The sequence below is a fragment of the Notolabrus celidotus genome, chromosome 19 (assembly GCF_009762535.1).
Source record: "Notolabrus celidotus isolate fNotCel1 chromosome 19, fNotCel1.pri, whole genome shotgun sequence".
NCBI classification, from domain to species: Eukaryota; Metazoa; Chordata; class Actinopteri; order Labriformes; family Labridae; genus Notolabrus; species Notolabrus celidotus.
Window position 1 is genome coordinate 17,338,221 of NC_048290.1, and position 25,645 is coordinate 17,363,865.

General features: G+C 40.9%; 1 protein-coding gene across 1 annotated transcript; it reads left to right on the forward strand.

Moving 5' to 3' along the window:
* The first annotated feature begins 21 nt into the window (after positions 1 to 21).
* On the forward strand, positions 22 to 24,517 carry ptpa (protein phosphatase 2 phosphatase activator). Its single transcript, XM_034709091.1, has 10 exons — positions 22 to 115; positions 2,451 to 2,560; positions 2,681 to 2,767; positions 3,218 to 3,343; positions 3,449 to 3,566; positions 4,668 to 4,767; positions 6,416 to 6,540; positions 6,889 to 6,989; positions 16,264 to 16,371; positions 23,491 to 24,517. Exons 1-10 carry the CDS (start codon positions 91 to 93, stop codon positions 23,563 to 23,565), a joined length of 975 nt encoding a protein of 324 aa, XP_034564982.1. The 5' UTR covers positions 22 to 90; the 3' UTR covers positions 23,566 to 24,517.
* The last annotated feature ends 1,128 nt before the right edge of the window (positions 24,518 to 25,645 follow it).

Below are 25,645 nucleotides of genomic sequence, written 5' to 3' on the forward strand. Positions count from 1 at the left end.
TGTCGTTTATTGTTCATCCAGCAGGTGGCAGTAATGAGCTCAGGCTGTTTTAAACCTCCTTTTTTAAACCCACGAAGTAGTGTGTGAAACATGGCGGACACAGAGCAGCAGTCAGGTAAAGACAGTTCAGTTCTTCTGCTCAGCTGGAGCAACTTCTGCTCCAGTTTTTACCTCTTTCATTAAAGACAGGAGACTTAAGCATCAAACAGGTGGATCGGTCACGTGACGGATTACCTTTAGCTGTGCTAGCTTAGCGTAGAAGGCAGAGGAGCGCTGAGCTCACATCAACATCAGGAGAACTTCAGATGCTACTGGGCTCGTTTGTTTACTATAATGTCTTTAAACTGCTCTTTAACCCCTGTTTTCTTTTATTAAACATGTTGTCAGATTATATTTTATCTCTACATTGTGTGTTTTATCCTCCTGGGTGATGAGTTAGCACGTAGAGAGGATTTTTCAGGAGATTGTTAGCATTGTTTTTCACTCTGTTATTAAAATACATAGAAATATCTGACATTTAGAGCTCCAGGGTTTATTTAGACACGTTTTTAATGATTATAAATGCAGCTGAAAGTAAGAAAACGGATCGAACAAGACGTATGTTTTGATGATACTGTAAATGAAGATGAGTCTTGATGTTCGAGTAGTCGATTAATCGTTTAAAATCTAATAATCAAATAGTTCATGCAACTGTAATCTCATCTTTTAAACGTTTTTTCCCGTTTTTTTAACACCCCCTGGTTGTAATTTGATATAACTGCCTGATAGTGGTTGCAGGTCATCTGAAAGCTGCTCACTTTTTAAAATATTCTATTCGATTCATCGATTGATAGTCAGCTGTAACGAATCAAACAGAGTTTTTGCCTGAAAAGCCCATACCTAGTCGTATACTGTGGGCATATATTTGTAACAGACCACTTCCATAGTGCCAAGTGAGTCTAATCCATCTGAGTTTATGGGTAAAGTAACGCTTTATTGTTGCATTGGACTTTCCTCAGCTTCATAAAGCGTTTAATCTACTCTTAATCCAGATAAATTGGACGTAATCTGCACCCTGGAAGTGATCCATTTCTTGTTCTCTCTTCTCTCCAGTCCCACAGATTGTTAATCAGCTGGCATGGATTATGATCTTTGTGCATGGATTTGTAAACTGAGAATACAGACTTACACATGGTTTCATTCTTTTTTTAAATCTTTGTAAAATCTTGTGTCCAAGCTAAAATATGAAATCCAGTTCTCTTACTCTCAGCCACATTAAATACTAGACCAGTGTGTTTTTCTTTTTTCACCTTGACATGCTTCGACTACAAACTTCGTCGTCCTATCTGATACAGCAGGAAGACCATGCCCCCTGTAGTCTGACACTTTTGGGACAGCATGAGGATGAACCCCTCAACCCGGGTTCACTGTCCTCTGGGCCGGCTTCCTGATCTCTACAGCCTCCCTTATCCAGCGCTGGTATCTGTTGCTCTCTGTGGATTAACTGGGTCTTTTCCCGGTCCATGATGTGGTTTTCCCAGAGGACAGTGAACCAGGACGAGGAAGCCTACATGCTGTCTCACACCTGGGATCCTGTGACAACAAAGAAATGTTTTGCTATAGTATACAGAGTCAGACCTAATGAACCCCTTTGAAACACCTCTATCAAAGTGAAACATCAGTGTGCATCACAGTTTTACTTTTCATGAAACTTTTTGGTTGCATCCTGAATAATCTGTGATTCAGGTTGTTTCTATCGGAGATCTTTGGATTAAAATCACACAGGATGAGTCCTGGGTTCACGTACATCTATCAGCCGTGACATTCAGACCGGCAGGTAAAGTGATCATCTCTTCATGAGGCTGGGATCCGTCAGGCAGCAGGTGAACATGTCGTCGTTGAAGTTGCAGTGTGAGGATGAGAGCGACTTTGATGCGGACCGAACGGTGCTGGTTAGATGACTGGGTCAGGTGTCCCCGGTCTGCAGGGGTCAGGACCTACAGGAAGAGGACAGCAGAAGGAGAATGGATGAACTGGCTGTGGAGCTGCAGATCACTCTGACCCCTGTCCACCACTCAAAGCTCCTACAGTGGACATGAGAGCATCAGACCTGGACCTCAGAGCAATGAAAGAAGGAGGTCTGATGAGTTCAATGTATTAACTTGGTCTCTAGATCTCAGTCCAATCCAAAATCTGTGGGATGATCCATGGAGGCCTTAAAGGATCTCCACAGCACACCTTCAGAAGTCTAGAGGAGTACAGGTTTCATTGGATCAGGACTGTGTTGGACCTAACTTGATAGAGGCCTCACAGTGGTCATAATGTCATGGCTGATCGGTGTATTTGCAACTCAAATTGGCATCTCTGATTAGTTCTTCTTTCATCAACCAGCGTTAGAATTAAAACACAGTAAACTGTTTTTATTTTAACATTATGTTGTATATCAAACTGTCTTTTTGAAACTTTTGAAGGATCTGCTCCTGAAGATGAAGCGGCTGAAGTCCCATCCAGCGACCCCTTCATGGTCCCCAAGAAAGAGATCAACATGGTGCCTGACATGGGCAAGTGGAAGAGGTCTCAGGTGGGTGGCTCTCTGTGCTTCTCTCAACGCGTGCTTGCAAATGTTTTAACACAATATGATGCAGAAAGGTGCAGCTGAGATGAGTTCTGTGAGTCCTGAGCCCTTCTCTTCACCCTGCAGGCGTACGCTGACTACATGGGCTTCGTCCTGACCCTGAACGAAGGCGTGAAAGGGAAGAAGCTCACGTGTGAATATAAGGTGTCAGAGGTACGTTAATGCACTCTTTATTTTTACAGTTCATCTGAACATGAACACTCTGACCTCATCTTTAAATACGAGTTTCCATCCTACATAAATAACCTGGAGCTGACCTCATAGAGCGACAAAATAGTTAATATTGTTTATTTATGATGTATTTGCTGATGATCTGGATTTCTGGATGCCAAGAGAATGTTTGCCCAGACTTTATCCCGATCAAAAGTGAAGATCAGTGATATCTGCCCTCCATACATCCGTTAAAGTTCTTCAGCTAAGACCTGATTTAAAGACAGCAGTGATATCTACAAGTTCAGGAGTTGTCTCAGGTCAGAGTTCAGACCAGGTCGAGATACAGCAGGGTTCTCAAACTAGAAACCCCAAAACAGAAACTGACCCTTCAGTGATGATGGATGTTATATTCAGTGCCGTGTCTGTAACTGTTGTATGCTCGTGTTACAGACGGTCGAGAAGTTATTGGAGCTCTTGGAGACTCTGGATCGATGGATCAACGAGACGCCTCCCGTCGACCAACCATCCCGGTTTGGGAATAAGGCCTACAGAACCTGGTACAGCAAGCTGGATCAGGTGAGTCCACACAGTTAGAATGATGCTGATATTAAACAGTCTTCATAAACAGTGAGGGCCTTGCTGTGGTGTCTCATGACGCTGTGTCTTTTGTACTCGGTGTAGGAAGCAGAGGCCTTGGTGTCCACGTTGCTCCCTGAAGATAAAAGTGCCGCAGCTCCAGAGATTGCCGTCTACCTGAAAGAGTCTGTGGGGAACTCCACCAGGATAGACTACGGGACAGGTGATCATATAATAACTTTATTAACAAATCAACTTTAACGACAGATGAGCAAAACAAACAAAGGAACCAAACACAAAAAGAACAGGTGCTGCCAGCGCTTTTTAGTATTTATTTATTGACTCAATTTTTAAATATTCATAAACCTTAACAACATAATTACCCAAACATCATAAGAATCTTTAAGAACCCGGGAAAACACAAGAACAAACTAGATGAACTGAGACCAGAAGGGCGGAGGAAAAGAAGTTAGAGGGAAAAGAAATAGGGTGAAATAAAAGCAAACCAGAGATATAAATATTAGACTAGATAAAAATATTTTAAATTAAACAGCTAAAATGAATAAAAGCAGAATAAATAAATGCTAAAATACAAAAACAGGAAGTGAAGAGGATAAAATGTTAATTTAAATTTAAATAAAAAGCCATAAAGTCAGTAAATAGAGGGAAAATACTTATAATACTTATTAGAAATTATAAAAGTTAATAAAATGCATCAAGAAGATGACACCACATAAAAGTGGGTTTTAAGAAGTGATTAAAAGAAGTGACTATCTTGGATCTTGGAGGAGCATTTCCAGGATTTAAGTCAGGATTTTAATCAGGATTAAAAACTGTTAAATCATGATGCAGAGGACTCACAGCTCCACCAATCAGAACTGAAGTGAGAGAGAGAAATATCAATAAATTAAATAAATAAAAATAACTCAGATAAATATTTAAGTAAGGAGTAAAAAGACAGTAAAAGCAAGTATAAAAATGCTCTGTTGCTACGTCCTGTTCAGCCTCATGTTCGCAGCAGGAACAAAGCTATTTCTGTCCCACTTTGTTCTGCACCTCGGGACTGAAAACCTCCGTCCAGAGGGAGGAAGCTGAAACTCTGTGCTCAGGTGTGAGCCTTTATACCTGTCTGTGTGCACAGACTCTGAGTCAGGCTGTGACTCAGCAATCAGCCGACTAAACCCCTTCCATTATTTAGTTCTTAAAAGGCGTCTCCTTCAAAGACGTGAGACCGAACCCTGACACCACAGACATAAACATCATTATCACAGTTCGATCAGAGTATGATGATGAGCTTTAATGAGTTCATGTTTTCTCTCCTCAGGTCATGAAGCTGCGTTCGCTGCATTCCTCTGCTGCCTCTGTAAGGTCGGGGCGCTCCGAATCGATGATCAGCTGGCTATTGTTTTTAGAGTTTTTAACAGGTGAGGGGAAACTGCTGAAGTGTGCTGCAACCAATGATGGTTGGTTGTTTATGGTACCAAAGTATATCTATCTAATAGGTTTTTTGTTTTTTTTTAAATATATAGAGGGTTATTGTCTTTATGGGGTCTGCAGACTCTTATGTATTCAAATTCATTCCCAGTTCACTGCTGCGTTTTGGTTTAATTCGGTAAGCAATCGTTGGCTTTTCCACTCTCAAAAGTCGGGAAAGATACCAAAATAACGGATCTGGAAAATCCTACTTTTGTGCATCCTTCTGTTAGAGAACCAAGCATACCTTTCCTGCTTATGTACAACATTTTTTACTCTCTTTTTGTGTCTCAATTTTAAATGTTATGTGCCCCAAATAATCCTGATACTGACTCTGACTTCTGCCTGCTAACAATGCCACAATGCAAAGTGGTTATAGGGAACAAGCTGCAGCTGTTGGTGCAAAAAAATAAAGGAAGTGTCTTAAATTGGCCTTCACTGCATACAGCAGAGTCAAATATTGCATGCATGTTACAAACACGGAGGAGAAGAAGTTTTATTATTGTTATCCATCCATCCATTTTCTTCCGCTTATCCGGGGTCGGCAGCAGCACCTTCCAACAAAGTTACAGACAAACAACACAAAGTTCTAAAACATGACAACATCTCACGGATCACATGACAGAAAGTCATCAGTCAAAGCATCTACAAGCTGATGCATCTTCATCCAATGTCTTCAATCTGCTTTAAATCTGATTTAAAGAGACAAACTCCCTCAAACCCAAACTCTCCTGCAGCAGGTTCCAGTCTGCAGGACCTGAGTATCTAAAAATATTTGTTCTCGTCTCAAGACGCTCTGAGGACAGAAAGCAAAAACAAGTTTTGTTACTGGGTCACAGAGCGGAGACTGAAGCTTCCAATATTTCTTAAAAGAATAAAGTCACATAAATAAGAGAGAAGCAAGGACATGCCAGTGATGTAGTCTATGGGTAGACAATGCAGTCCAGCCAATTTGAGCATACAGGGGGCAGTAATGAGTTAGAGACTTAAGACTTGCAATGAACTTCAGAGGTCGAGAATGAAGGCACTGAGCTGATGCACTGAAACATAATCCAACCATAATCAATCAGAGGCGTGAAAGTAGCAGCAACAAGTATTTTTTTTGCAGCAAAAGAAAAAGACGACTTATTTCTGAAATAGAAGCCCAATCTACATCTTTATTCTTAATTCATCTCAAAAACTTGTAATCAGCAGGTTTGAGTCTGGAGTGTAACTGAATGTTACGCCTGCTTAAGTCCGAGTCCATTTGAAAGAGATCCTTTAGTAGTGATTTTTTTTTTTAATTAAATGTTTTATCCCTGTGTTGCATAATGAGGAACTTGCACCTGAGCTCCACTGAAGGTAGTGTCGGAAATAAGCCTTTCATGCTTGTTACAGAATTCTACATTTTCATTTTTAGTTCAGCTGAATTTGAGATCCACAAAGCAAGATCTTTGTCCAAAAGTCATCCTAAAGAATTACTGCATGTAATTACCTGAAGGTGGCCTAATTGGAGTCATTTTGAGCTCAACAGCTTCACAGCGATTATTTGCATGAATGAAAGACCTCTCCTGATATGTTAGGTGTTTAACTACCTGTTTGTGTGTTCTGTTTCTGCAGGTATCTGATGGTGATGAGGAAGCTGCAGAGAACTTACAGAATGGAGCCTGCTGGAAGTCAAGGTGTGTGGGGACTGGACGACTTCCAGTTCCTGCCATTCATCTGGGGAAGCTCCCAGTTTGTAGGTAAGACGCAGACTCAGTTAAACCTTTAAAACAAGAGGTTCTCTGAAAGCTGCTCCGCCTTTTTAAAGACTGTAGTGACTAAAATATAAGAGTTTAAGAGAGCGGAGTCGTTTTATACTCAGGGTTTATAGTAATGAGCAGAGGAACACCTGCAGCAGTTTGCAGGTGCATGCATGAAATCACTCGCTCTGGATGCATGTCGTGAAACTGAAGCTCTGCAGTGAAAGCAGAAACAGATCTCCTCCTCCTCCTCAGTGTTTGCAGAAGAGGCTGATCTGGTTTCATGTGAAGGTGAATACTGACACCTGGTGGTGAACGCGTGCACTTACAGCCTGTTCCTCCCCTCAGATCACCCGACGCTGGAGCCTCGGCACTTCATAGACGAGAGGGTGGTGAACGAGCATCACCAGGACTACATGTTCCTGGACTGCATCAAGTTTATTAACGAGGTGGGACATTAAACACTGCACAAGATTAAATTTAACACTTTTATTTTAATTTATATGCTTACGGTTTAACAGAACTTGAACTTTTATCATACTTTATGCAGAATTTGAGTCCAGACTACGGTTCTGTTGCACTAAACAAAATGTTGTAGCATTAAAAATGGAACAAATGAATGCTGTTGAATAAGTTTTAGCTCATGATGACCTTCCAAAAGACACCTATCCTTCAGTTTGCAGTCTCTGTATCTCAGTTCATTAATCAGGTTTTGTCTCCAGCATCCTGAGGGACCCGGTTCAGTCTTTCCAGTCTTAGAGCTCTGATTTAAACAGTATTAGACGGATGTTTTAAGTGAAAATAGGCTGTGCACATCTAATTTTTATTTATATATTATTTTAAAACAACAGGAATAACTTGTGCACAATGTGGCACTGAGTTTGAGTCACATTTTTCAAACATGCATCCTTTAACTGGCTGATTCTTACTGTAAACACAAACAAAAAGATGCAGTCTCTCTTCTTCTTATTGTGGTATTTAGTGACAGTTTGCAAACCAGTGGAGAGGTGCAACATCGCCACATAGTGGAAAAAGGAGTGGACTTCAAGCAGGGAGGGAAAGAAGAGTCAAACATACAGCTCAGTTTGACTCATTTCACTTAAAAACACAGAAAATAATCAGCAGATGTGTGTCGAACATGAGTATGGTCTTGCTGGAGGTTTCTGCCTGTTAAAGGTAGTTTGTCCTTGCCACTGTAACTTACTAAATGCTGCAAAGTGCTCTGCTCATGGTGGATTAAGATGAGATCAGACTGAGTCCTGTCTGTAAGATGGGACTGGATCTGATCCTGTCTTGATGTTGGGTCTTTGTTAATAATTGAACATAGAGTTCAGTCTAGACCTGCGCTGTTTGGAAAGAGTCTGAGGATAACGTTTTTTGGGATTCGGAGATATATATATAAAGATTGATTGTGTACAGTGTGTAGTATTTAAAGGTACAGTGTGTAGTATTTAAAGGTACAGTGTGTTGTATTTAAAGGCACAGTGTGTAAGGGACAGTGTGCAGTATTTAGAGGTATAGTGTGTACTGTTTAAAGGTACAGTGTGTAATATTTAAAGGCACAGTGCGTAAGGTACAGTGTGTAGTATTTAAAGGCACAGTGCGTAAGGTAAAGTGTGTATTATTTTAAGGCACAGTGTGTAAGGGACAGTGTGCAGTATTTAAAGGTGCAGTGTTTAAAGGTACAGTGTGTTGTATTTAAAGGCACAGTGTGTAAGGGACAGTGTGCAGTATTTAAAGGTACAGTGTGTTGTATTTAAAGGCACAGTGTGTAAGGGACAGTGTTTAGTATGTAAAGGCACAAAGTGTAGCATTTAAAGGTACAGTGTGTAGCATTTAAAGGTACAGTGTGTAAGATAAAGCAAAAAAACAACTCTGCTGCATTGTTTCTCACGGCCAGCAGGGGGCGACTCTACTGGTTGCAGAAAAAGAAATCTGATTGTAAAGAAGTCAATGAGAAAATAATGCGACTTCTCAGCTGATTTATTTCCTCAGTAAACATCCCTAATAAGTTCATGATCTCAATCTATAGTTTCTTCTTCAACACGGCATGATGGTCTCATTTAAGGCCACAGAGACCAGGAAGAGGGGGAGGAGTCAGGGCGGGGCTTACTGTGATTGACAGGTTGATTAGTCAATTGTACCACCACCAGAAGACACTCTCGGGAGTTCAAAATTAGCACCTTATTTAATATTTATGCCCTCAGCTCAACAGCTTACTCCTCTCTAGTCACTTCTGGTTCCAAAAAACAAGATGATGGCGTCAGAATATTAATCGTAGGGTCTCAAACAGTAATCAATACAACAAAGAGGCTTGGATATCTTTGATTTTTCATGAATGAGGAAGGAATTTTCAGACAGGTTTATTATTTTGGACTCTCTGCTGCTGTTCTCAGGAGTTGGTGGAGACCAAAATGGAGCCAATATAAATTAAATATTAGCCTAAAAATCGATCAATAGGTCTAAAATGATCAGACATGTTGTTTAGAATGAACACAGTGATACTTATTACATGTGTCTAAACAGTACCGAGTGTGCTCATGGAGACATTGTCCAGATTTGGTCCAGATTTAGCAGTTGGATTAAATTGGAGCCCAGCTGAACGCGGTTTGGTCCAGGAAAGGGAAGACGGGGGAAGGCAGATGGATTGTGTTGGTGGAGAGCCAGAGCAGGAACTGTTTGCTTTGTTTTTCGGTTTTGGAGGAAAAGGAGGGGAGGGAAGCAGAGGAGGGCGTTGGTGGAGCAGCAACATCCTTTTCCTCCGTCCCACTCAGAGGCACCACCTCCCTCCCTCCCTCCCTCCCTCCCTCCCTCCTCTGCTCCTCCTCCTCCCTCTGTGTGACCTCGTCCTCCTCCTCACGGTCATGAGAGGATGCTGCTGTTGAGTCAAGAAGGGAAATAAAGCCTCCAGAGTCCCTCTCCTCATCAACTCTCAGGTTTTGGTTCTTCTAAACTAAAAAGTTTAAAGTCGTAATAATGAATAAAGTTCCCCCATTCTCCGGTTGAAGATTCTCAACAAACGTCACTGTTGAACTTTTTCTATTCTTCAACATATGTAAATACATATTTGACTGGCCCAATGTTCAAATAAATCAGAAGAAAAACTGATATGGAATATATTCTAAATGTTTCTGGGGGCTTTTATTTAGAGGACAGGAAGGTGGTTAAGCAGGAAACTGAGAACAGAGAGGGGTGACCGACATGCAGCAAAGTGCTTCAGGTTGAAACGTCTGTACATGGGGTGCACGATGTAACAACCAGGCCAAACTAGCTCCCCTTAAACTGCATACTTAAGACTCAATTACTCAAGTTGGTTTTCCCAACTTCACTTGTAAAATGTCAGTAAAAGATGCAGATTATTGCAGATTATCATTACTTATGTATCTTGAGAGGTCCTTACAAAGACCCACTTGTATTAAAAACTATCTTGTTGTTTTACGTTGAGAATAATCAGAGTTTTGTTGAAAGAGGAAATTCAGAAAGTTTAGTTCTCAGCTTCATCTTTTGAAAAATATTGTGACATTGAGTTTTTGTCTGATGAATACGGAACCAACTCCAAGGGGAAAAGCTTTCTGGATACAGAGTTAGGATGATTTCCAAATATTGGGAGCAATGTCAGAATAGGTAGTGAAAAAGTTTGATACTTTTTTGAATACTATGTATTTTCTATTTTTGTCCCTGATGGGATAGAAAGTAATGAAACCTTTGAACAAAATACAGGTTAACACTCAGATTTTCAACCTGAAGCTGCTGCGAGCACAGGAAAAGGAAGCAAAGCAACGAAACAGAAATATGAGAAGTTATCTCTAAATATTTGACAGAAATTACACTTGACATAACTTTAAGACACATCCACATCTCTGAAAAGCGTGCAGGAAAGTGCTGGATTTGGTTTAGTTCAGGCTGAATTCACCGCCAACTCTCCTCACTCACAGGTCGGCAAATACTGGCGAGCGTTCAGTCCTCTTAGTGTCTAATAAACACACATTCGTTACGTTTCTGTTTGTTGCATATAGACAGAAAACATTCAAGGGTCAGGGACATAAGAGTGTAGTGTGTATCTGCTCTGCACTCTCACTAGACTGCACATAATGACGCTAAACGACGGCCGAGTTAGTAAGAACATGATTAAAATAAAACCCGAAAAGCACACTGTCTGCAGGTACAGGGTTATGAGTAATAATTCAGAGGAAGTGTTTTATTTTGGTGGTACATTATTTTCAGGAAAAAGTTTCTTTATTTTGCCTTTCTTTACTGTGAACACTCTGTCACATGTTGGTCTTTGTTCAGTGACTTTCTGTATCAGTACTTTGTGCAGGTTCCATCAAAACCAACAAAACTAACCACATAGGGTGCACAGGGGTGTGTTTTTTTTAATGAACCAAAGGTCAATATTGTTTAATTTTCACTGATATCACGTCAAAGCTCAAATTTCTGGTATCGTTACAGCCTTGATCCGTCCACTAAACTTCAGAGATTTACATCAATTTTGTAAACGTTATAAGATGAGCGTGTTTGCTGATCTTATTATTGTCACCCAGCAACCTCCTGCAAACATGAGAAGAAACATCATCTCTTCTTTCGTCTGTTAGCATGAACTGCTCATGCAGGATGCAGAGTTTCTCTATCAGGACGCTTCTGTGAGAAATAAACGTTTTATTTGTTCTACGTTTAGTTTTTAAGATTTCCTTTTAAAAAAAAAAAAAAAACAGAGGTTAAAAATAGTTGCAGTCAACATTTATCCGACCATGGCAACAGTTCTCAGGCGTGATAGTTCAGTAGGTAATCCCTGTGCTGGTGAATGTGGGTTAAACTGATTATGAAAACATGTTATTTTTCTTCACTGGATGACGCAGAGTAAACATGACAACACTCCGAGGCACTTTCTTCCCCTCTTCAGATTTCCTGCAGGCTTGTTTTCCTCTTTTGTTTGCTGTTAGCATGCAGCGCTCGATATGTATGCTGAAGTGTTTCCCTCCTTTTCGCACACATGTGGTTACTTTAAGTTCAGTTTTTTAATCCACACACAAGGCCCCAGTGTGCGTGTGTGAGTGTGTACATGTGTGTGTGCGCTCGGTCCTGAACATGAGTCACTTCCTTCCCCACATGCTGCTGTGAATCACTCCTTCCTCCAGGGAATACGGGCTGTCTCCACCCCCCTTTCCTCCCCCTCCACGCCCTTCCCCCATGTGTTCTCATGCGAGGCCCTGGAAAGTGTCTGAGGCAGCGTGTGAGGGGGGAGGAACGGGGGGGACTGGGGGATGGAAAAAGGAGGGGGTTGCTAGATTGATGCCCCAGGGTCTGGGTTTGGGTTCCTCTGCCTCTTGGGAGAAAATGGTGGGAAAACAGTCTTTACTCTGGGATTCATTCATTCATACATTTATGAATTCATACATTTGTTTTTCTTGTTGTGAGCTCTTAGCGTGACTCTCCGTCTTTTGTTCCTCTCACTTTTTGTTGTCTGAGTGAACGCAAAAACACTCGCTGCTGATCGAGGATCCATCAATGCTGGTAAACAGTCGGCCTTTTGTTCTGCGTGTGTTTTTTACTACACTGCTTATATGGCTTAAAGCAGAATATTCAGAGTCATGAGACAAGAGTAAGCGACACAAACAAGGCCGGCCTGTTTTATTTATAGTCTGTTTCTTCTTGCGTTGTCTTTCCCTCTCTTTTTCTTTTACATTTCAAAGATCACATTTATTTCAGGTCGTATTAAAAAAAATCTGTCCTGAAACTTCTACCACCCTAATTCAACATTTTATCTTATTTTATTGAATTTTTAACATAATTTATTTTTTCTATGTCAGCCCCGTTCACACATGCACACCTAATGATCTCTGGAACCACTAGCTGGCAGTGTGATTTCTCTGTTTGTCATATTGCCAGTTTCCGATCTCGCGACATTCTCTGCATCTTTGTTCAAAGGAGACGATTGTGACTGAGCGTATTATGTTGAAGTAAGAGCACTGAAAAAGCAATAATTAGGAGTGCTACCCATCACCCAACCCATCGAACCAATCACAGGGCTAAAATTCTGCTTCTTTTTGACGCTTAATTATATTTTTGAGGAGGTACATGTCGGCTACATGTGAAGGATTCTGCGTCCAGCTGCTGTAATGCAATGTGAAATCACTTTGACGTTAATATTTCGCCTTGAAATGGTTGAAATAAATTCAGAACAATAGCATGATTACAGCAGATTTTCGCAACAACAGATAAAGTCAGGGTTAAAAAAGGTGTCTGTCTGCAGCTCATCCAGACAGTGGGGGGAATTAGGAGTGCAGTGCCTGTTTGAAAGGAGCGAATAACTGGACGCCTTTGTGCTGCATACTGAAATACACAACTCCCTAAAGTTGCTCGCTGGAGCTTTAAATCAGTCACAATGCTGAATTTACTTCTGCAGCTTCTGATCCCACTTGGTCCAAAACTGAGAGCTAATGCAACTTAAATATATATATTTTTTGATTTGTTACAAAATACAGAGACATTATATTACCGTTAAAGTTTACATTTTAAGTGTTAGTAAATGCATGATAATGCACGCATAAAGCACACATTAAGTTGTTTTTCTGGCATGTATGGGCAAAATATTCAACATTTTGTTGAGGCTGTTTAAACAGAAACATGTTCAATAGAGAACTGTAAACTGTTGGAGGTTCCTTTTATACGAAAGCAACGTTTCGGGAGCCTGAAAATGCAAACTTTTGAAACTGCAGGGTTTCAGAGAGGATTCTTTTGAAAACGCCACCCCTTCTGTGTCTACGCTGGTAATACATTGATGCTGCAAAGATGTGGAGATCACAGCCCCATTCACACATGCGTACTACGTTTGTTTGCACTCAACACTCTGTTGAAGAACGCCTCTATGCACAAGCGCTTGCTGTTCTTCTGTGTTGCGCCATTACAAAGTTACATCACCAACTACTGGCCGTGCATAAACCAGTGTTTTCTGTCATGTTTGCAGATCTGTATGCACACAGATCATTTTCACAACGTTGTCATAAGATCTCAGATTTTTTTGGGATGCAAAGGAAATATTTTCAGTTTTTTATGGAGTATTCGCTCTGTTTTCGTCTCCACCAAGCCAAAAACTGCAAAGTCACAAGCTCATGACAAACTGATTCTGTTGGCTTCTGTAGAAATTAAAATCAAAGATTTGAGAGCAAGGAACGCGGAAATGCATCTCATCTCATCTCGTGCCACTGCAGGTTTTAGGCTGAATCAATGAAGCGTTATCTTTGGGTTCTTCTCCCACTTTAAGCCCAAGATCGTCCTTTTACACTCACGCCCAGTCTGCTCCAGAGAAACGCTCACTAGCTGCACACTAAACACATTAAACATTAATCCAGTGTTGGATATTAAAGGTTTATCATTTGTTCCTGGATTGAGCAGAAAGTTCAGAATTAGTCATTAACCAGAGATTCTCCTGGTGACCCATTTTCACGGTTTAAACCCCCTCGCTGTGAATGAGCTCACTATTTCCCTAAAAGTCACAGTTAGCAGAATATATGTCTTTTCCTCCATGAATATGGGTCATCGCTGGATTCCTTTCTAAATGACTCAACTCAGGCTGACCAAAGCCTCATCAGCAAAGACACTCAAAACATCCAGAAACCACTTTTCCAGACTGCAGAGGGACTCAATGATGCTTGGACTAATCACAACTTTCCTGTTTAAATCATGCAGACTTCATATTGAAAGATTTAAACCCGAGTAGATCTTTGATTTATATTCTTTAATAGACTTTTTTAAGAGGCTGGAGTGAGGCGATGATTAAGCATCTCTGTGACTCAGAGGGAAACTTTGTTTTGTTTGTTCCATATTTAAGGACTGAATTAGAAATGGTAACAAAAAGCGTCACTGCATCCCAGACGACGTGTCCAGCCAGCAGCAGTGGAATAGGCTGTTATGGCTGCAAACGCTGCCGATCAAAGTGTGTCTGTTAAAAGAAGTGTTTGTTTTACATGTCAGGTTTAGATTGTTATTTACTGAAAGGATCCCTGCAAAGATGGACCTTTGTGGTAAAGAGGAAGATGATGGATCACTCTCTTCCAATGCACCAGAATCCAATTTGGAAAGCGGTAGTTTTACTTTCCAGGTAGCTACTTTCAAATCAGATCCAACGCAAGATTTCTGAAACACCATAACACTCAAAAACACCTGAGCGATTTAGCCTTTAGACGAGCAGCTCAAGCATTCTTAGCGACAAAATCACAGTTTCTGTCAAAGGACTCTGGCGGGTTTTAAAGGAGATTTGTAACAGCTGTTTCAGGTTTTTGGAGGCTTTTATTTTGATAGGGCAGCTTGAAAGAGACGGGGAATGTAGGGAGAAAAAGAGGGGTGACATGCACCAAGTCATGCAAGGACCAAGCATCGACCTTATGACCAGTGGGATGAGGACTCTTGCCTTGCCTCTGTACATGGGGCTTCTACTCTCCCAGCTGAGCTTAACTGGCGTCCCTTAAACTTTTACCTGTAATGTTGTCAGACACTTAGAATAACAACCTGAGACTGTCAGGGACAAAATTAAGAACTGTTAGCGGGTGTACTTTGAGCACATTTTCAGAAAGCTCTTAAAATATGAAGCCTATGCTGAAGTGTTAAAAACTGCAGTTCCTAAAGTGTCCACTTGAGGCTGGCTGTAGGAACACAGGAAACCACATGCGCACCCATTCAAAAAAGACGATATTTGCAGCAGAAATAAACATGTTTACAGTCTGGTTCAAAAAACTGTTTAGGTCTGAGTAGCTCATTTCTCTATCAGCACACACTGTACGGGGATACAATTTTTATAACTCGTTAATTTTGAAGATATTAAACTTACGAGTTTTGACCAAATAAGGGCGTGGCTGACTTGGTTGACAGGCGGGAACACTGTAGCTGTTAGCGAGAAGGCTAAAGGCCCGCCTCTGTACCTTACACTAGCTCGACAGACGTTAGGTTGAGTTTGGCATTTCCAATATGGCACCCGCCGACGATCGGCTTCAGGAACAGACGGGTGACTTCACGGAGACTAGATACATTTATTATACAGACTATATTTTGCCCCTAGACCACAAGGTGTTTGAAATTAGTGCCGGGTATAAAAATACAGGCATTCCCATAGAGAAACTACAAAAGTCCTAAAAACTTTCAGTTTGTGCAGCATGTGTGAACGTAAACAGATTAAATTTTGACCCAACTTCACCCGGACTTTGCCCTGCGAGCCCCATGGTAAATGTCCTTCAGAAGTCAAGGTGAGCCGATGTGAGAACAAAGCAGGCAGGGATGGATGAGTAAAATATCTGAGGTTGAAAAAGGAGAATAATCTTCTGAAGATGTCTGGACGACCGTCTGTTTCCACGTAGCGTTGATATAAATGTAAAAACTGTCATAGTGTAACGTCTCTGCTGCTTCGTCCTCCATCATATTGGAAACATCACACAGCAGCTCTCCCAGCGTGCTTTACATGTCCTGTCCTGACAGGAAACACTCCACACTGTGAGGAACATGTGTGAACAAGCATCACTTGAAAGTTCAGAGACAGAGCTCCTGAATGTTCTTGAAATTTCCTGAGTGCATGTGTGAACGAGGCTTCAATCAGCAGAATGTGATTTTGAGTTTCCCTGATCTGAACTTTGTCATTAAGCTTCATTTCTGTACGTTTTTTCATCCTCTCAGAGTTACACAACGTCTCTGTTGTTCCACTTTAACCTCGTCTTTGTCCTCGTTTCACTCCTGTAGATGAAGACGGGTCCGTTTGCCGAACACTCCAACCAGCTGTGGAACATCAGCGCTGTTCCTTCCTGGTCCAAAGTCAACCAGGGTCTGATCAGAATGTACAAGGCCGAGGTACGCCTGTATTTATTCTCTCTCTGTGTGTCACCGATCAGTCCAAGTCCTTAGTCATTAATCAGCCTGAAGGAAAGTCTGGTGGAGAAGGAGTCTGTGTAAGTTTTAAGAGTCTGTTTAGTATCAGTGCTTTTAATATTTACAAACTTGACTTGAAAATAAAGACGCTGGAAAAGCTTAGACCATCAGAAGGTGAAAAAAAAACGATAGAAATCCACTTTTCAAGGATATGATGTTGAATAGTTGCATCATAAAGGATTCCCGTTCATCCTGGCTGTACTTTGCATTTCATGCTTAATACATAATGTTAGCATTCATGACTTCTGCATGCTCACACACTTAATGAACATGGCAGCCATGATAAACAGTACATCTGCTTCATATCAACATGTTAGCAGTATCACTGTGAGCGTGTTTGCATGCTGATGTCAGCATTTGGCTTAATGAACCCTGTGAGGAAGAGGAGCTTCACAGAGCTGAGGGTGAATACACAGCTATGAGCGTGTCCCAACTCAGTCGAGGCATGATGGCTGTCTAACATGAGTCTGGTTCTGCCTGAGGTTTCTGCCTGTTAAAATGAAGTTTTTCCTCACTACTGTAACTTGCTAAATACTGCGATGTGCAATGCTTATGGTGGATTAAGGTGGGGTCAGCCTGAGTCTTACCCTGTCTTGAAGTTGGGTCTCTGTTCATAATTTTGAGTGGTCTAGACCTCCTATATTTGTAAAAGCGTCATGAGATGACGTTTGTTGTGATTTGGCGCTATACAAATAAAGATTGATTGATTGATTGACTGTGTTAGTCTGCAGTTACACCTCCAGAACTCTAGATGGCAGTAGAGTTTGAATCCCATTGTGTTACACTTTGTTGGGGTTTCTTCTAAGGGATGCTCTGAAGCAGCTGAACAGAAATTGAAATTCTGACTCATCTAAAGATAAGAAAACAGTGTCTACCACTAGCAGAGCTAGCTCCTCCAGCAGGTTAGCGTCCTCATGTCTGTGCTGGTTCTTCATGTCTCTAGTGGAGTGGAGCGGTTTAAATAGACACAGCCTACATACAACTTTATCTCCATTTACTAGATCAACATACAGCAGGTATGTAAGGCAATTTATTTGCAGACCTGTCAATAATAATTGTATTAAATTTCATACATTAAGCATTACATAATGCAACATACAGTCTTTTTTATTATTTAGGGCATGTTTAAATGACATAATTAGGTATATTTAGTGTAGAAATTTGGATATTTATAAGGTATATTGTATTTTTATATATGCAACCTGCTGTATCATGATGATTGATGACTAGTTGAATGTTCACTAAAAACTGAACAATTCAGAGAAGAAATCTACAATAAATAAATTAAGTTTTTCTGCTGTGCAGGAGACATAAAATAGGTATGACGTAGTCGTGCAATATGAAAAAAAATAATTTCTAGGTTTGAAATTACTTAAGGAAACTCAAAGTTTAATAGGCTAAAAATATTGTTTTAATATGTTTTAGTCTGTTGAAAAAAGAAACTCTGAGCAAAAAAATTACAATTCCAAAGTGATGCGCTTTTATTTTGAAATCCAGAACTATTTCCATGACTAACCTTTGTGCTCACTCTGAGTTCTCGGCTCTTAAGCATTTAAGAAACTCTAAAACACAGACTTTGAAACCCTTTTGACCCTGTTTCCTTCTAAGTTCTTGGATTTTGGGGGCGCCAGTTTGACTCAGCATGCGCCCCATGTACAGTCCCCCGTTGAAGGTTCAACTCCCGGCCCTGAACTCTTTGATGCATGCCAATACCTTCTCCCTGTGTTACCCGTCTCTCTCCATGGAGGTGAAAAACCCCCAAAAGTGGTTTAGTTTGAACCCACAGAAACCCAGACTGATGACACAGACCCGCTCTTTGATCAGGTCTTTCTGTCTCACTCACAGTTACAGTTCCAACTCGTCTCCAAACAAAGAAACCTCTGCTCGTACTTTTCACCATTGTTGCTCCATGCAAAATATTTTCTGCAACTAAGCAACCGGCTGCAGCGTGGACGATCTGATTCCTGTTTACAGCTGCCCTCGCTTCAATAACGGTTATGTGATACGCGTTTTCAGGCAAGCTTTTATGAACCAAGATTATTTTTGGAAAAGCTGTGAAACACTCGACAGATGGGGATTATAACGAATCTGTGTGTGAGGAGCAGAAGTCCGGAATACTCCTTTGAGGAAAGAATAAGTCTGACACTTTATTCTCCAAGTTTGGGATTTTTTTAACTTTTTTTGTTTCAGTTTTAAACATTTTTCTTTGAGTCTGAACATTTCAGATATGAAGACACACCCGTACACGTAATGATCTTCACTTTCCTCTCTGACCTGCTATCTCAGTTATATTTCCCTCCTGATGACTTAAACTCACACTTAAATAGAAACATATCGAGGAAGCTATCAGAGGTGTAGTTGTGTATTCGTTTTATCCTCTCCACCTGTCTTTAACGGAAACTGCTTTCTTGTTTACACGAGTTTAAAGAAGTCATTCTGCCGCTGAAATCCAACTGTGACCGGGTTCTCTGGAGCTACAAGCCCGAACAGAGCGGCTGAGGAGAGAGGCAGGAAAGGGTTAAGAGGATCGAGAGAATGGAATTGTGTGTGTGTGTGTGTGTGTGTGTGTGTGTTTGCTTTGGTGTGTGTGTGTGTGTGTGTGTGGGCGGTTGGGGGTGGGGTTGGGGGGATGTCTAAGCCCGTTCTCCCCGCCTGCATGCCCACATCCTGTGTTTTCCAGAGCAGCCTGTGAGTCTTCCCAAAGAGCTGAGGGGCCAAGCTGTCTGCCTCCCCCCCTCCCTCCTCCCTCTCCTCCCTCTCCTCCCCCCTCCCTCTGCCGTTCCCTTCATTAAATTCACCCCTCCCTCTGTCCCGACCTTCCTCCGAGCCTGGAGCAACCATCAGCAGACTCGCATTCCTCTCTCCCTTTTCCTGGCCCCACACACGGTTTCAGGCAGAGAGTCGTACGAGACGGAGGAACAGCAAAATCCAACGTTTTCAGTCTGAGAGCGAGAGGCGAGTCTGAGGCCTCGACTTCAGAAAGAAAGAGAGTAAAGTGAGAGAATCAGGGAAACAATGGAAGAGTAGAAAGCAGCAAACTAAAGTCTGACACGAAGCTCTCACCTTCAAAAACTTCAGCTCTTTTTTTTTACTGTAAGCCCGTCTCCGCCTTCCTATCACCGTCTTTGTTTCAGTCTTCAGACAGCCAGTGGGTCACGGTTTATTCAAGTGCACTGTACAAAGATCGACTTGCACAGACTTGAAACTCGCTCGATGGATCATTCATCACAGTCAACATCGTGTACACGTCGCTGTACGTCTCAACATGCAGATAACGTACTGCAGGGACATAAACTCAGACTGCTGGAGGGAAGTCAACACGTTTGAAACACCTAAAGACTGATTCTGTTCTTTATTTACACACTTTTTTTAATGTTGAATATCATATAAAAAGACCAAACATGCAACTTCTGAACCTCATCCGTGGCCCTCAGATCCAATCCCTTTGTTTCCTATCATAGACGGTTTATAAGAAGCAGACATAGCCTCTGTGAAATCACCCACTGGTGTTTTAAGAATACCATTTCACAGACTCTGTAATACATGGACGTCGTCTCAGTGACATTGGGTAAAGTGTAGAAGAGTTATGAAACCAAAGATCGCCATATTGGAAATGCTAATGCAAATCAAGAAACAGTATTGCAGCCACCTGTCAGTCAAATCAGCCACGCCCCTCAATTAAGCTAATCATGCATAACTCTGAGCCTCATATAAAAAGTCTCAAATTAAGTAATGAGACCAAAAGTTATCAAGCACCAGGCTATAAAGGTGTTAAATTCTGCTGTATAAACATTTTAAAGTGGACTACAGTGGTTTTTAGACAGAGGGCCTCTAGTGGACGCTTGAGGAACTTCAGGTTTTTGCACTTCTGCATTTACCTTATTTTCCACACCACTTTATTTGTTGCTTGGAGGATGAATAGTCATCCATTGCTTTTAAGTTGGAGCTGTTCTAGCATTGGCTTTGTTGGCAAAGTAAATCCCTTATTCCACTGACTATGGTATAAATAGGATTATAATTACACGTAGTCGCTGGAAAAAAAACCATCTGATTCCTCAAAATATGTTTAGGTACAACCAAACACTGAAGAAGAATGTTTTCGGGCTGCTCTATGGAAACAACTTGTCAATCGCAGGTAGCCCACCCCAAATTGTCCACTGATTTAGGGCCTGTGTCCACTAACAGCATCATTAGATTTGGCAGCGCTTTTTTTCTATCTGAAAACCACACAAGTCACCTTTTTAGTGCTCAGTGTCCTACACACAAAAGCGTACAGAGCACCCTAAACCAGGTCAAGAAAGAAAAAAGAATATACCAAACTTCATGCCAAGGTTATGTATGTGGGTTTACAAAAAATGAGCACAGATTGGATTTGAGATTTGTGCACACAGCTTGCTAATTCGTTCCCACAGTTAACAAACCTACATATTTTTAATCCACGCTTGTTTTTTCGATGTTTAGGATTTACAGGTCTTTAAGTGTAGAGCTGCTGCTAATGCCTGTACATGATTTATGACATTGTTTTGATGTTTTCTTTGTAAATCTACATCGACTGAAAGCAAATATGAAGCATACAGAGTCATTTGAATCAGATTTTAAGGTGGAAACTCAGTGGAGATGAGAAACGCTCTGAAATTGAGGTTGTGGTCACTGCCAGTGCCAATAAAGCTGACAGTGGAGACAGGCCCTTACTGCCATCAATTTTCATATAAAGCTTTGTAACCCAGACATTATTGATAGTTTGTTACTTTCTATGAGACTTTAACGACCTCATGACTTGATGATTCATGATGATTTTTCAGAGCAGGAAGCGACCATATTAGGACATGTGGTGAGAAACAAGCTGCTAAGTCTTCCTCTCAGGTGATATCTCTTACATCGTACCATTAAAAAAGACTTAACACTAAAAATTGAGACCATAAACTCATGAGGTAAATCTTCACTGAGCAAATAAAATCAGCTGAGAAGGAGGACTATTTTCTCTTTGACTTCTATACAATCAAATTTTGTTTTGCGACAAGTGGAGTCACCCCCTGCCGGCAGCAAGAAAGAATGCAGTTTTGCACATTATCAGAAAAGTAAAAGAAAGGAAGAAGGAGTTTATTTTGGCACATTACATAATACTTCTTTTTTATTTGAGATGTGTGCTTTGGATTTTATGCCAATAAGAAAATTTGGATTATCATCAGACAAATTCAAAGTCGTTGGGACATTCATGAGTACTCGAAAACTGTGCAGGAAGCTCATTGATATAACTCAGTGTGACATTTTTAAAAGATGAATCGGTCACATTAACCACACTTTGAGGATTTAACACACTTTCATTGATTAACGACTTGGACCAAAGTTTTCTGAGGTGTATGTTTGCGATCCAGCGCCGATGATCCTGACCGATAGTGTCCCTGCACAGACGGACTGAGCACAGAGTTCAGTTTCTGCAGCACAGACTCCCAACCCCCACCGCAGACACCCACCAACCCCCACCCTGCTCCCCGAAACTGGGTCCATGTCTGAACGCACAAAGAGCCGCCTCCTCCTCCTCCTCCTCTGGGCCGATCCACAGACGTTATGAAAGAAGGAACTTAAAGAGTTAATGCTCACAGTCAAGGTTAATTTTCAGGGTTTAGGCTTCACCAAGAGTTTATTTCAAAGACGAAGAGACGAGAACGTGTTGCAATGACGCCATCAGCAGGAGAAATCAGACTGAGACTGTAAATCAAAACTGCACTCTGCGTACAATCTGTACTTTCTGGGGATCCTGCTGGGTCAAGTACAAACCACACCACTGCTTTGACAGTCCCCTCGTCCTCCTGTTAGCAGAATAAGGTTACTTAAACAGTGACAGAAGATCATCAGATGAATGTTATGTACTTTTATCACCCTTTTTTATTGTTTATTTTGACCTCTGAGAGCCCTGAACACCTCTTCTCCCTTCCTTTTAGGTGAATTTTATTCATCTGTCAACTTTCTAAATACTTGCAATTATCATATTGAAGAGCTTTGGCAGCTTCTGAGCTTTGGCAGCTTCTGTCTTGTGATTAAAAGGTCATGAAAGGCGAATGCCGAGGTCACCTTTTATCTGTTACGATGGTCTGTGTGTCAGATCAGACGATCACAGAGACATAAAGTCCTGAATTCATGCTAAACTTGACCGACAGACATGACGGACTGCACAGTGGTACCGACCAATCATCACTGTGTTAATGTTAGAAGGAAAAGGGGCGGGGCGAAGCTAGACAACACCTTGTCTCATAATTCCACTAACTTCATCACTTTTCTTACGCTTTACCATTTACTGATAAATAGATAACTGATGTCTGAAGCTAGGCTGAATTAGGGCCTGTGTCCACTAACAGCAGTGTGTCAGGGTGCTTACTGTTTCTAGATTACTAAACTTTCTTCACAACACCTCTGCTTCCTTTAAAAGTTATTTTTAGGTCTGTTTCAAGATGTTCTGTATGCTTTCTTTTCTTTTAATTGCCTTTGTTTTAGCCTCTTTTTTTTACTCTTTTATTTGTTATTTAATTTTAATTTTAATTTATTTTCTGGTATTTTTCTTAATTTATTTTCTTAATTTTATTGTAATGCATTTTTTTATTGATATCCATCTGTTTTTATTGTATTTGTTTTGTTGTAATGATTTTATTTTATTGATATTTACCTGATTTTTTTATTGAATTTATTGTGATGATTTTATTTTAGTTTTCTGATATGTATTGATTTATTTTATTATAACGTTTGGTTTTTTTTGTCTGGTATTTATCTTATCTTATTGTATTGATTTTTTTATTGATTTTTTAACCTATTGCTGTCATTCCCTGTCTGTCTTTTTTTGTCAAGCACTTTGGGCTGCTTGCCTGAATGTATGAAAGGTGCTTTGTAACAGTTTATAGAAACCATGTCCTCGCATTAGCAGCAGCTCAGACCTGGAAATATTCCCCTTGAATCATGGACTCACCAACCTCACACTGAGCTGTATTTTGTTAACCAGTCCCCCTCTTTCTTTCTTTCTTCCTTCCTTTCTTTCTCCTGCATCTGCAGTGTTTGGAGAAGTTCCCCGTGATCCAGCACTTCAAATTTGGTAGCCTGCTCCCCATCCAGCCAACGAAGCCTTGACACCCAAGCCCCGCACACGACGGAAAGACCAAAACCCTGACGGTTGGAACCAACAGCTTCCCCTTCCTCTGACATCCTTTTGTGCAAATACAACCGTAGCAGAAATCCACCACCGTAGTCTGACGCACGCACTCCCACATGTGCACGCATGTGGTCTTTACAGCTTGTAGGTCCATCCATAACTTTAATGCAGAGCATGTTGTGGACGACCTTTTGTGACTTTGGAGCATCTTGGTATTTTTGTTGTTTTATTTATATAATGGATAGAGTTTGATTCAGGCTCCTTTTTGATTGATGGGTGGATTAGAGGTGTGCTCATTGATGCTTGAATTTACCTCAGAGTTTGGATCCTGACCCGCTGAGTGAGGTGATGACGACTGTTTGACTTTTTCCACATCTTTTGCCATGGGTCCTTCTTCCACTTTGGGTATTTTCTCAGTTTGCTTTTGAAGCCAAATGTTTTATTTCTATGAATAAGTACCAGTATTATTAATATCCTCATTATGAGAAGGATTGGATCTTTAAAGTAAAGTTACAGCAGCTCATCCAAAATAAAATGTACAGGCTTTCTGTCACCATATCTCAAGAATCGTTGCATGAAATCTCTCAGTAGTTTTGTTTCCTCTCACAGTCGGTCCACGACAACAATCTGCACTCGTCTTCATCATCGTCTCCAGGTTCAGTTTATTATATTCGGCCTGTTTAGTTAAAGATAAGAAATAATAAACCATGCTCGTGTTGTGCTGTGCAGCGCTTTCCCACCAAATCCTCCAAAGTGAAACTGTGCAGTCTTTTCACTCTGCTTTTAAACGAGTGTTAAATTCTGCATCATGTTCGATCGGCATGTCTGAAACATCTCGGCACGTTGTGTTTTTTATTTAGTTAAAGAAATGCTATTTTTGTGTTATTATGTTGACCTTTGAACCTGATTTAATAAATTCTTTCCTTTACACATCGTCTACGGGACGTCTTTTTTCTGCTGTCTGCTGTTCTATTTATGTATGTCTATCATATCTTCCTTGGTAACCCTTTTTATAAGAAAGGTTAAAAGATGCTATGTCACAAAATTAAAGTGGATTTAAGGACAAATATTTTAGCTTTTTTGTCAGTATGTATCGGTTTACAACTGCTGATATATTGGTCTAAAGATACATTTATAAGCATCTATTTCAAGGTACCTTTTAGCGTCCATTTAAGGGCACCCAATATCTGTTATAGGCCAATCTTGAGTGTCTAGTCTAAGCTTGGATTTCCTTAAGAGTATCATTTAGCATCTCCTTAAAATAAGCGTCTTTTAGTCTGTCTTAAGGTCCTCTTTGGTGTCTTGTTCAGTCTGTTTCGAGGTACCCTTTACCCTCTGTTACAGTCTTATCTATATTTTCTGTGAAGCTTGCTTTCGTAGTACCTTCTTTATTAGGGATCCCTTTTAACCTCTGTGTTAGGGTTCCCTTTTTCAGCTGCTATTTTAGAATACAATTTGGTATCTGTGTCACGGTACCCTTACACATCTTTACATCTTTCCTGAGATACCCTCAGATTGTCTGTCACGGTACCCTTACACATCTTTACATCTTTCCTGAGATACCCTCAGCTTGTCTGTCAGGGTACCCTCATACATCTTGACATCTTTCCTGAAATACCCTCAGCTTGTCTGTCATGGTACCCTTACGCATCTTTACATCTTTCCTGAGATACTCTCAGATTGTCTGTCACGGTACCCTTACACATCTTTACATCTTTCCTGAGATACCCTCAGCTTGTCTGTCAGGGTACCCTCACACATCTTGACATCTTTCCTGAAATACCCTCAGCTTGTCTGTCATGGTACCCTTACGCATCTTTACATCTTTCCTGAGATACTCTCAGATTGTCTGTCACGGTACCCTTACACATCTTTACATCTTTCCTGAGATACCCTCAGCTTGTCTGTCAGGGTACCCTCACACATCTTGACATCTTTCCTGAAGTACCCTCAGCTTGTCTGTCATGGTACCCTTACACATCTTTACATCTTTCCTGAAATACCCTCAGCTTGTCTGTCATGGTACCCTTACACATCTTTACATCTTTCCTGAAATAC

Excerpts from the sequence above, each read along its gene's own strand:
- ptpa (XM_034709091.1), top strand. The coding sequence starts at position 91 with ATGGCGGACACAGAGCAGCAGTCAG. Across the intron at positions 2,561-2,680 it reads GCAAGTGGAAGAGGTCTCAG|GCGTACGCTGACTACATGGG; the intron begins GTGGGTGGCTCT and ends TTCACCCTGCAG. Across the intron at positions 3,344-3,448 it reads GGTACAGCAAGCTGGATCAG|GAAGCAGAGGCCTTGGTGTC; the intron begins GTGAGTCCACAC and ends TACTCGGTGTAG.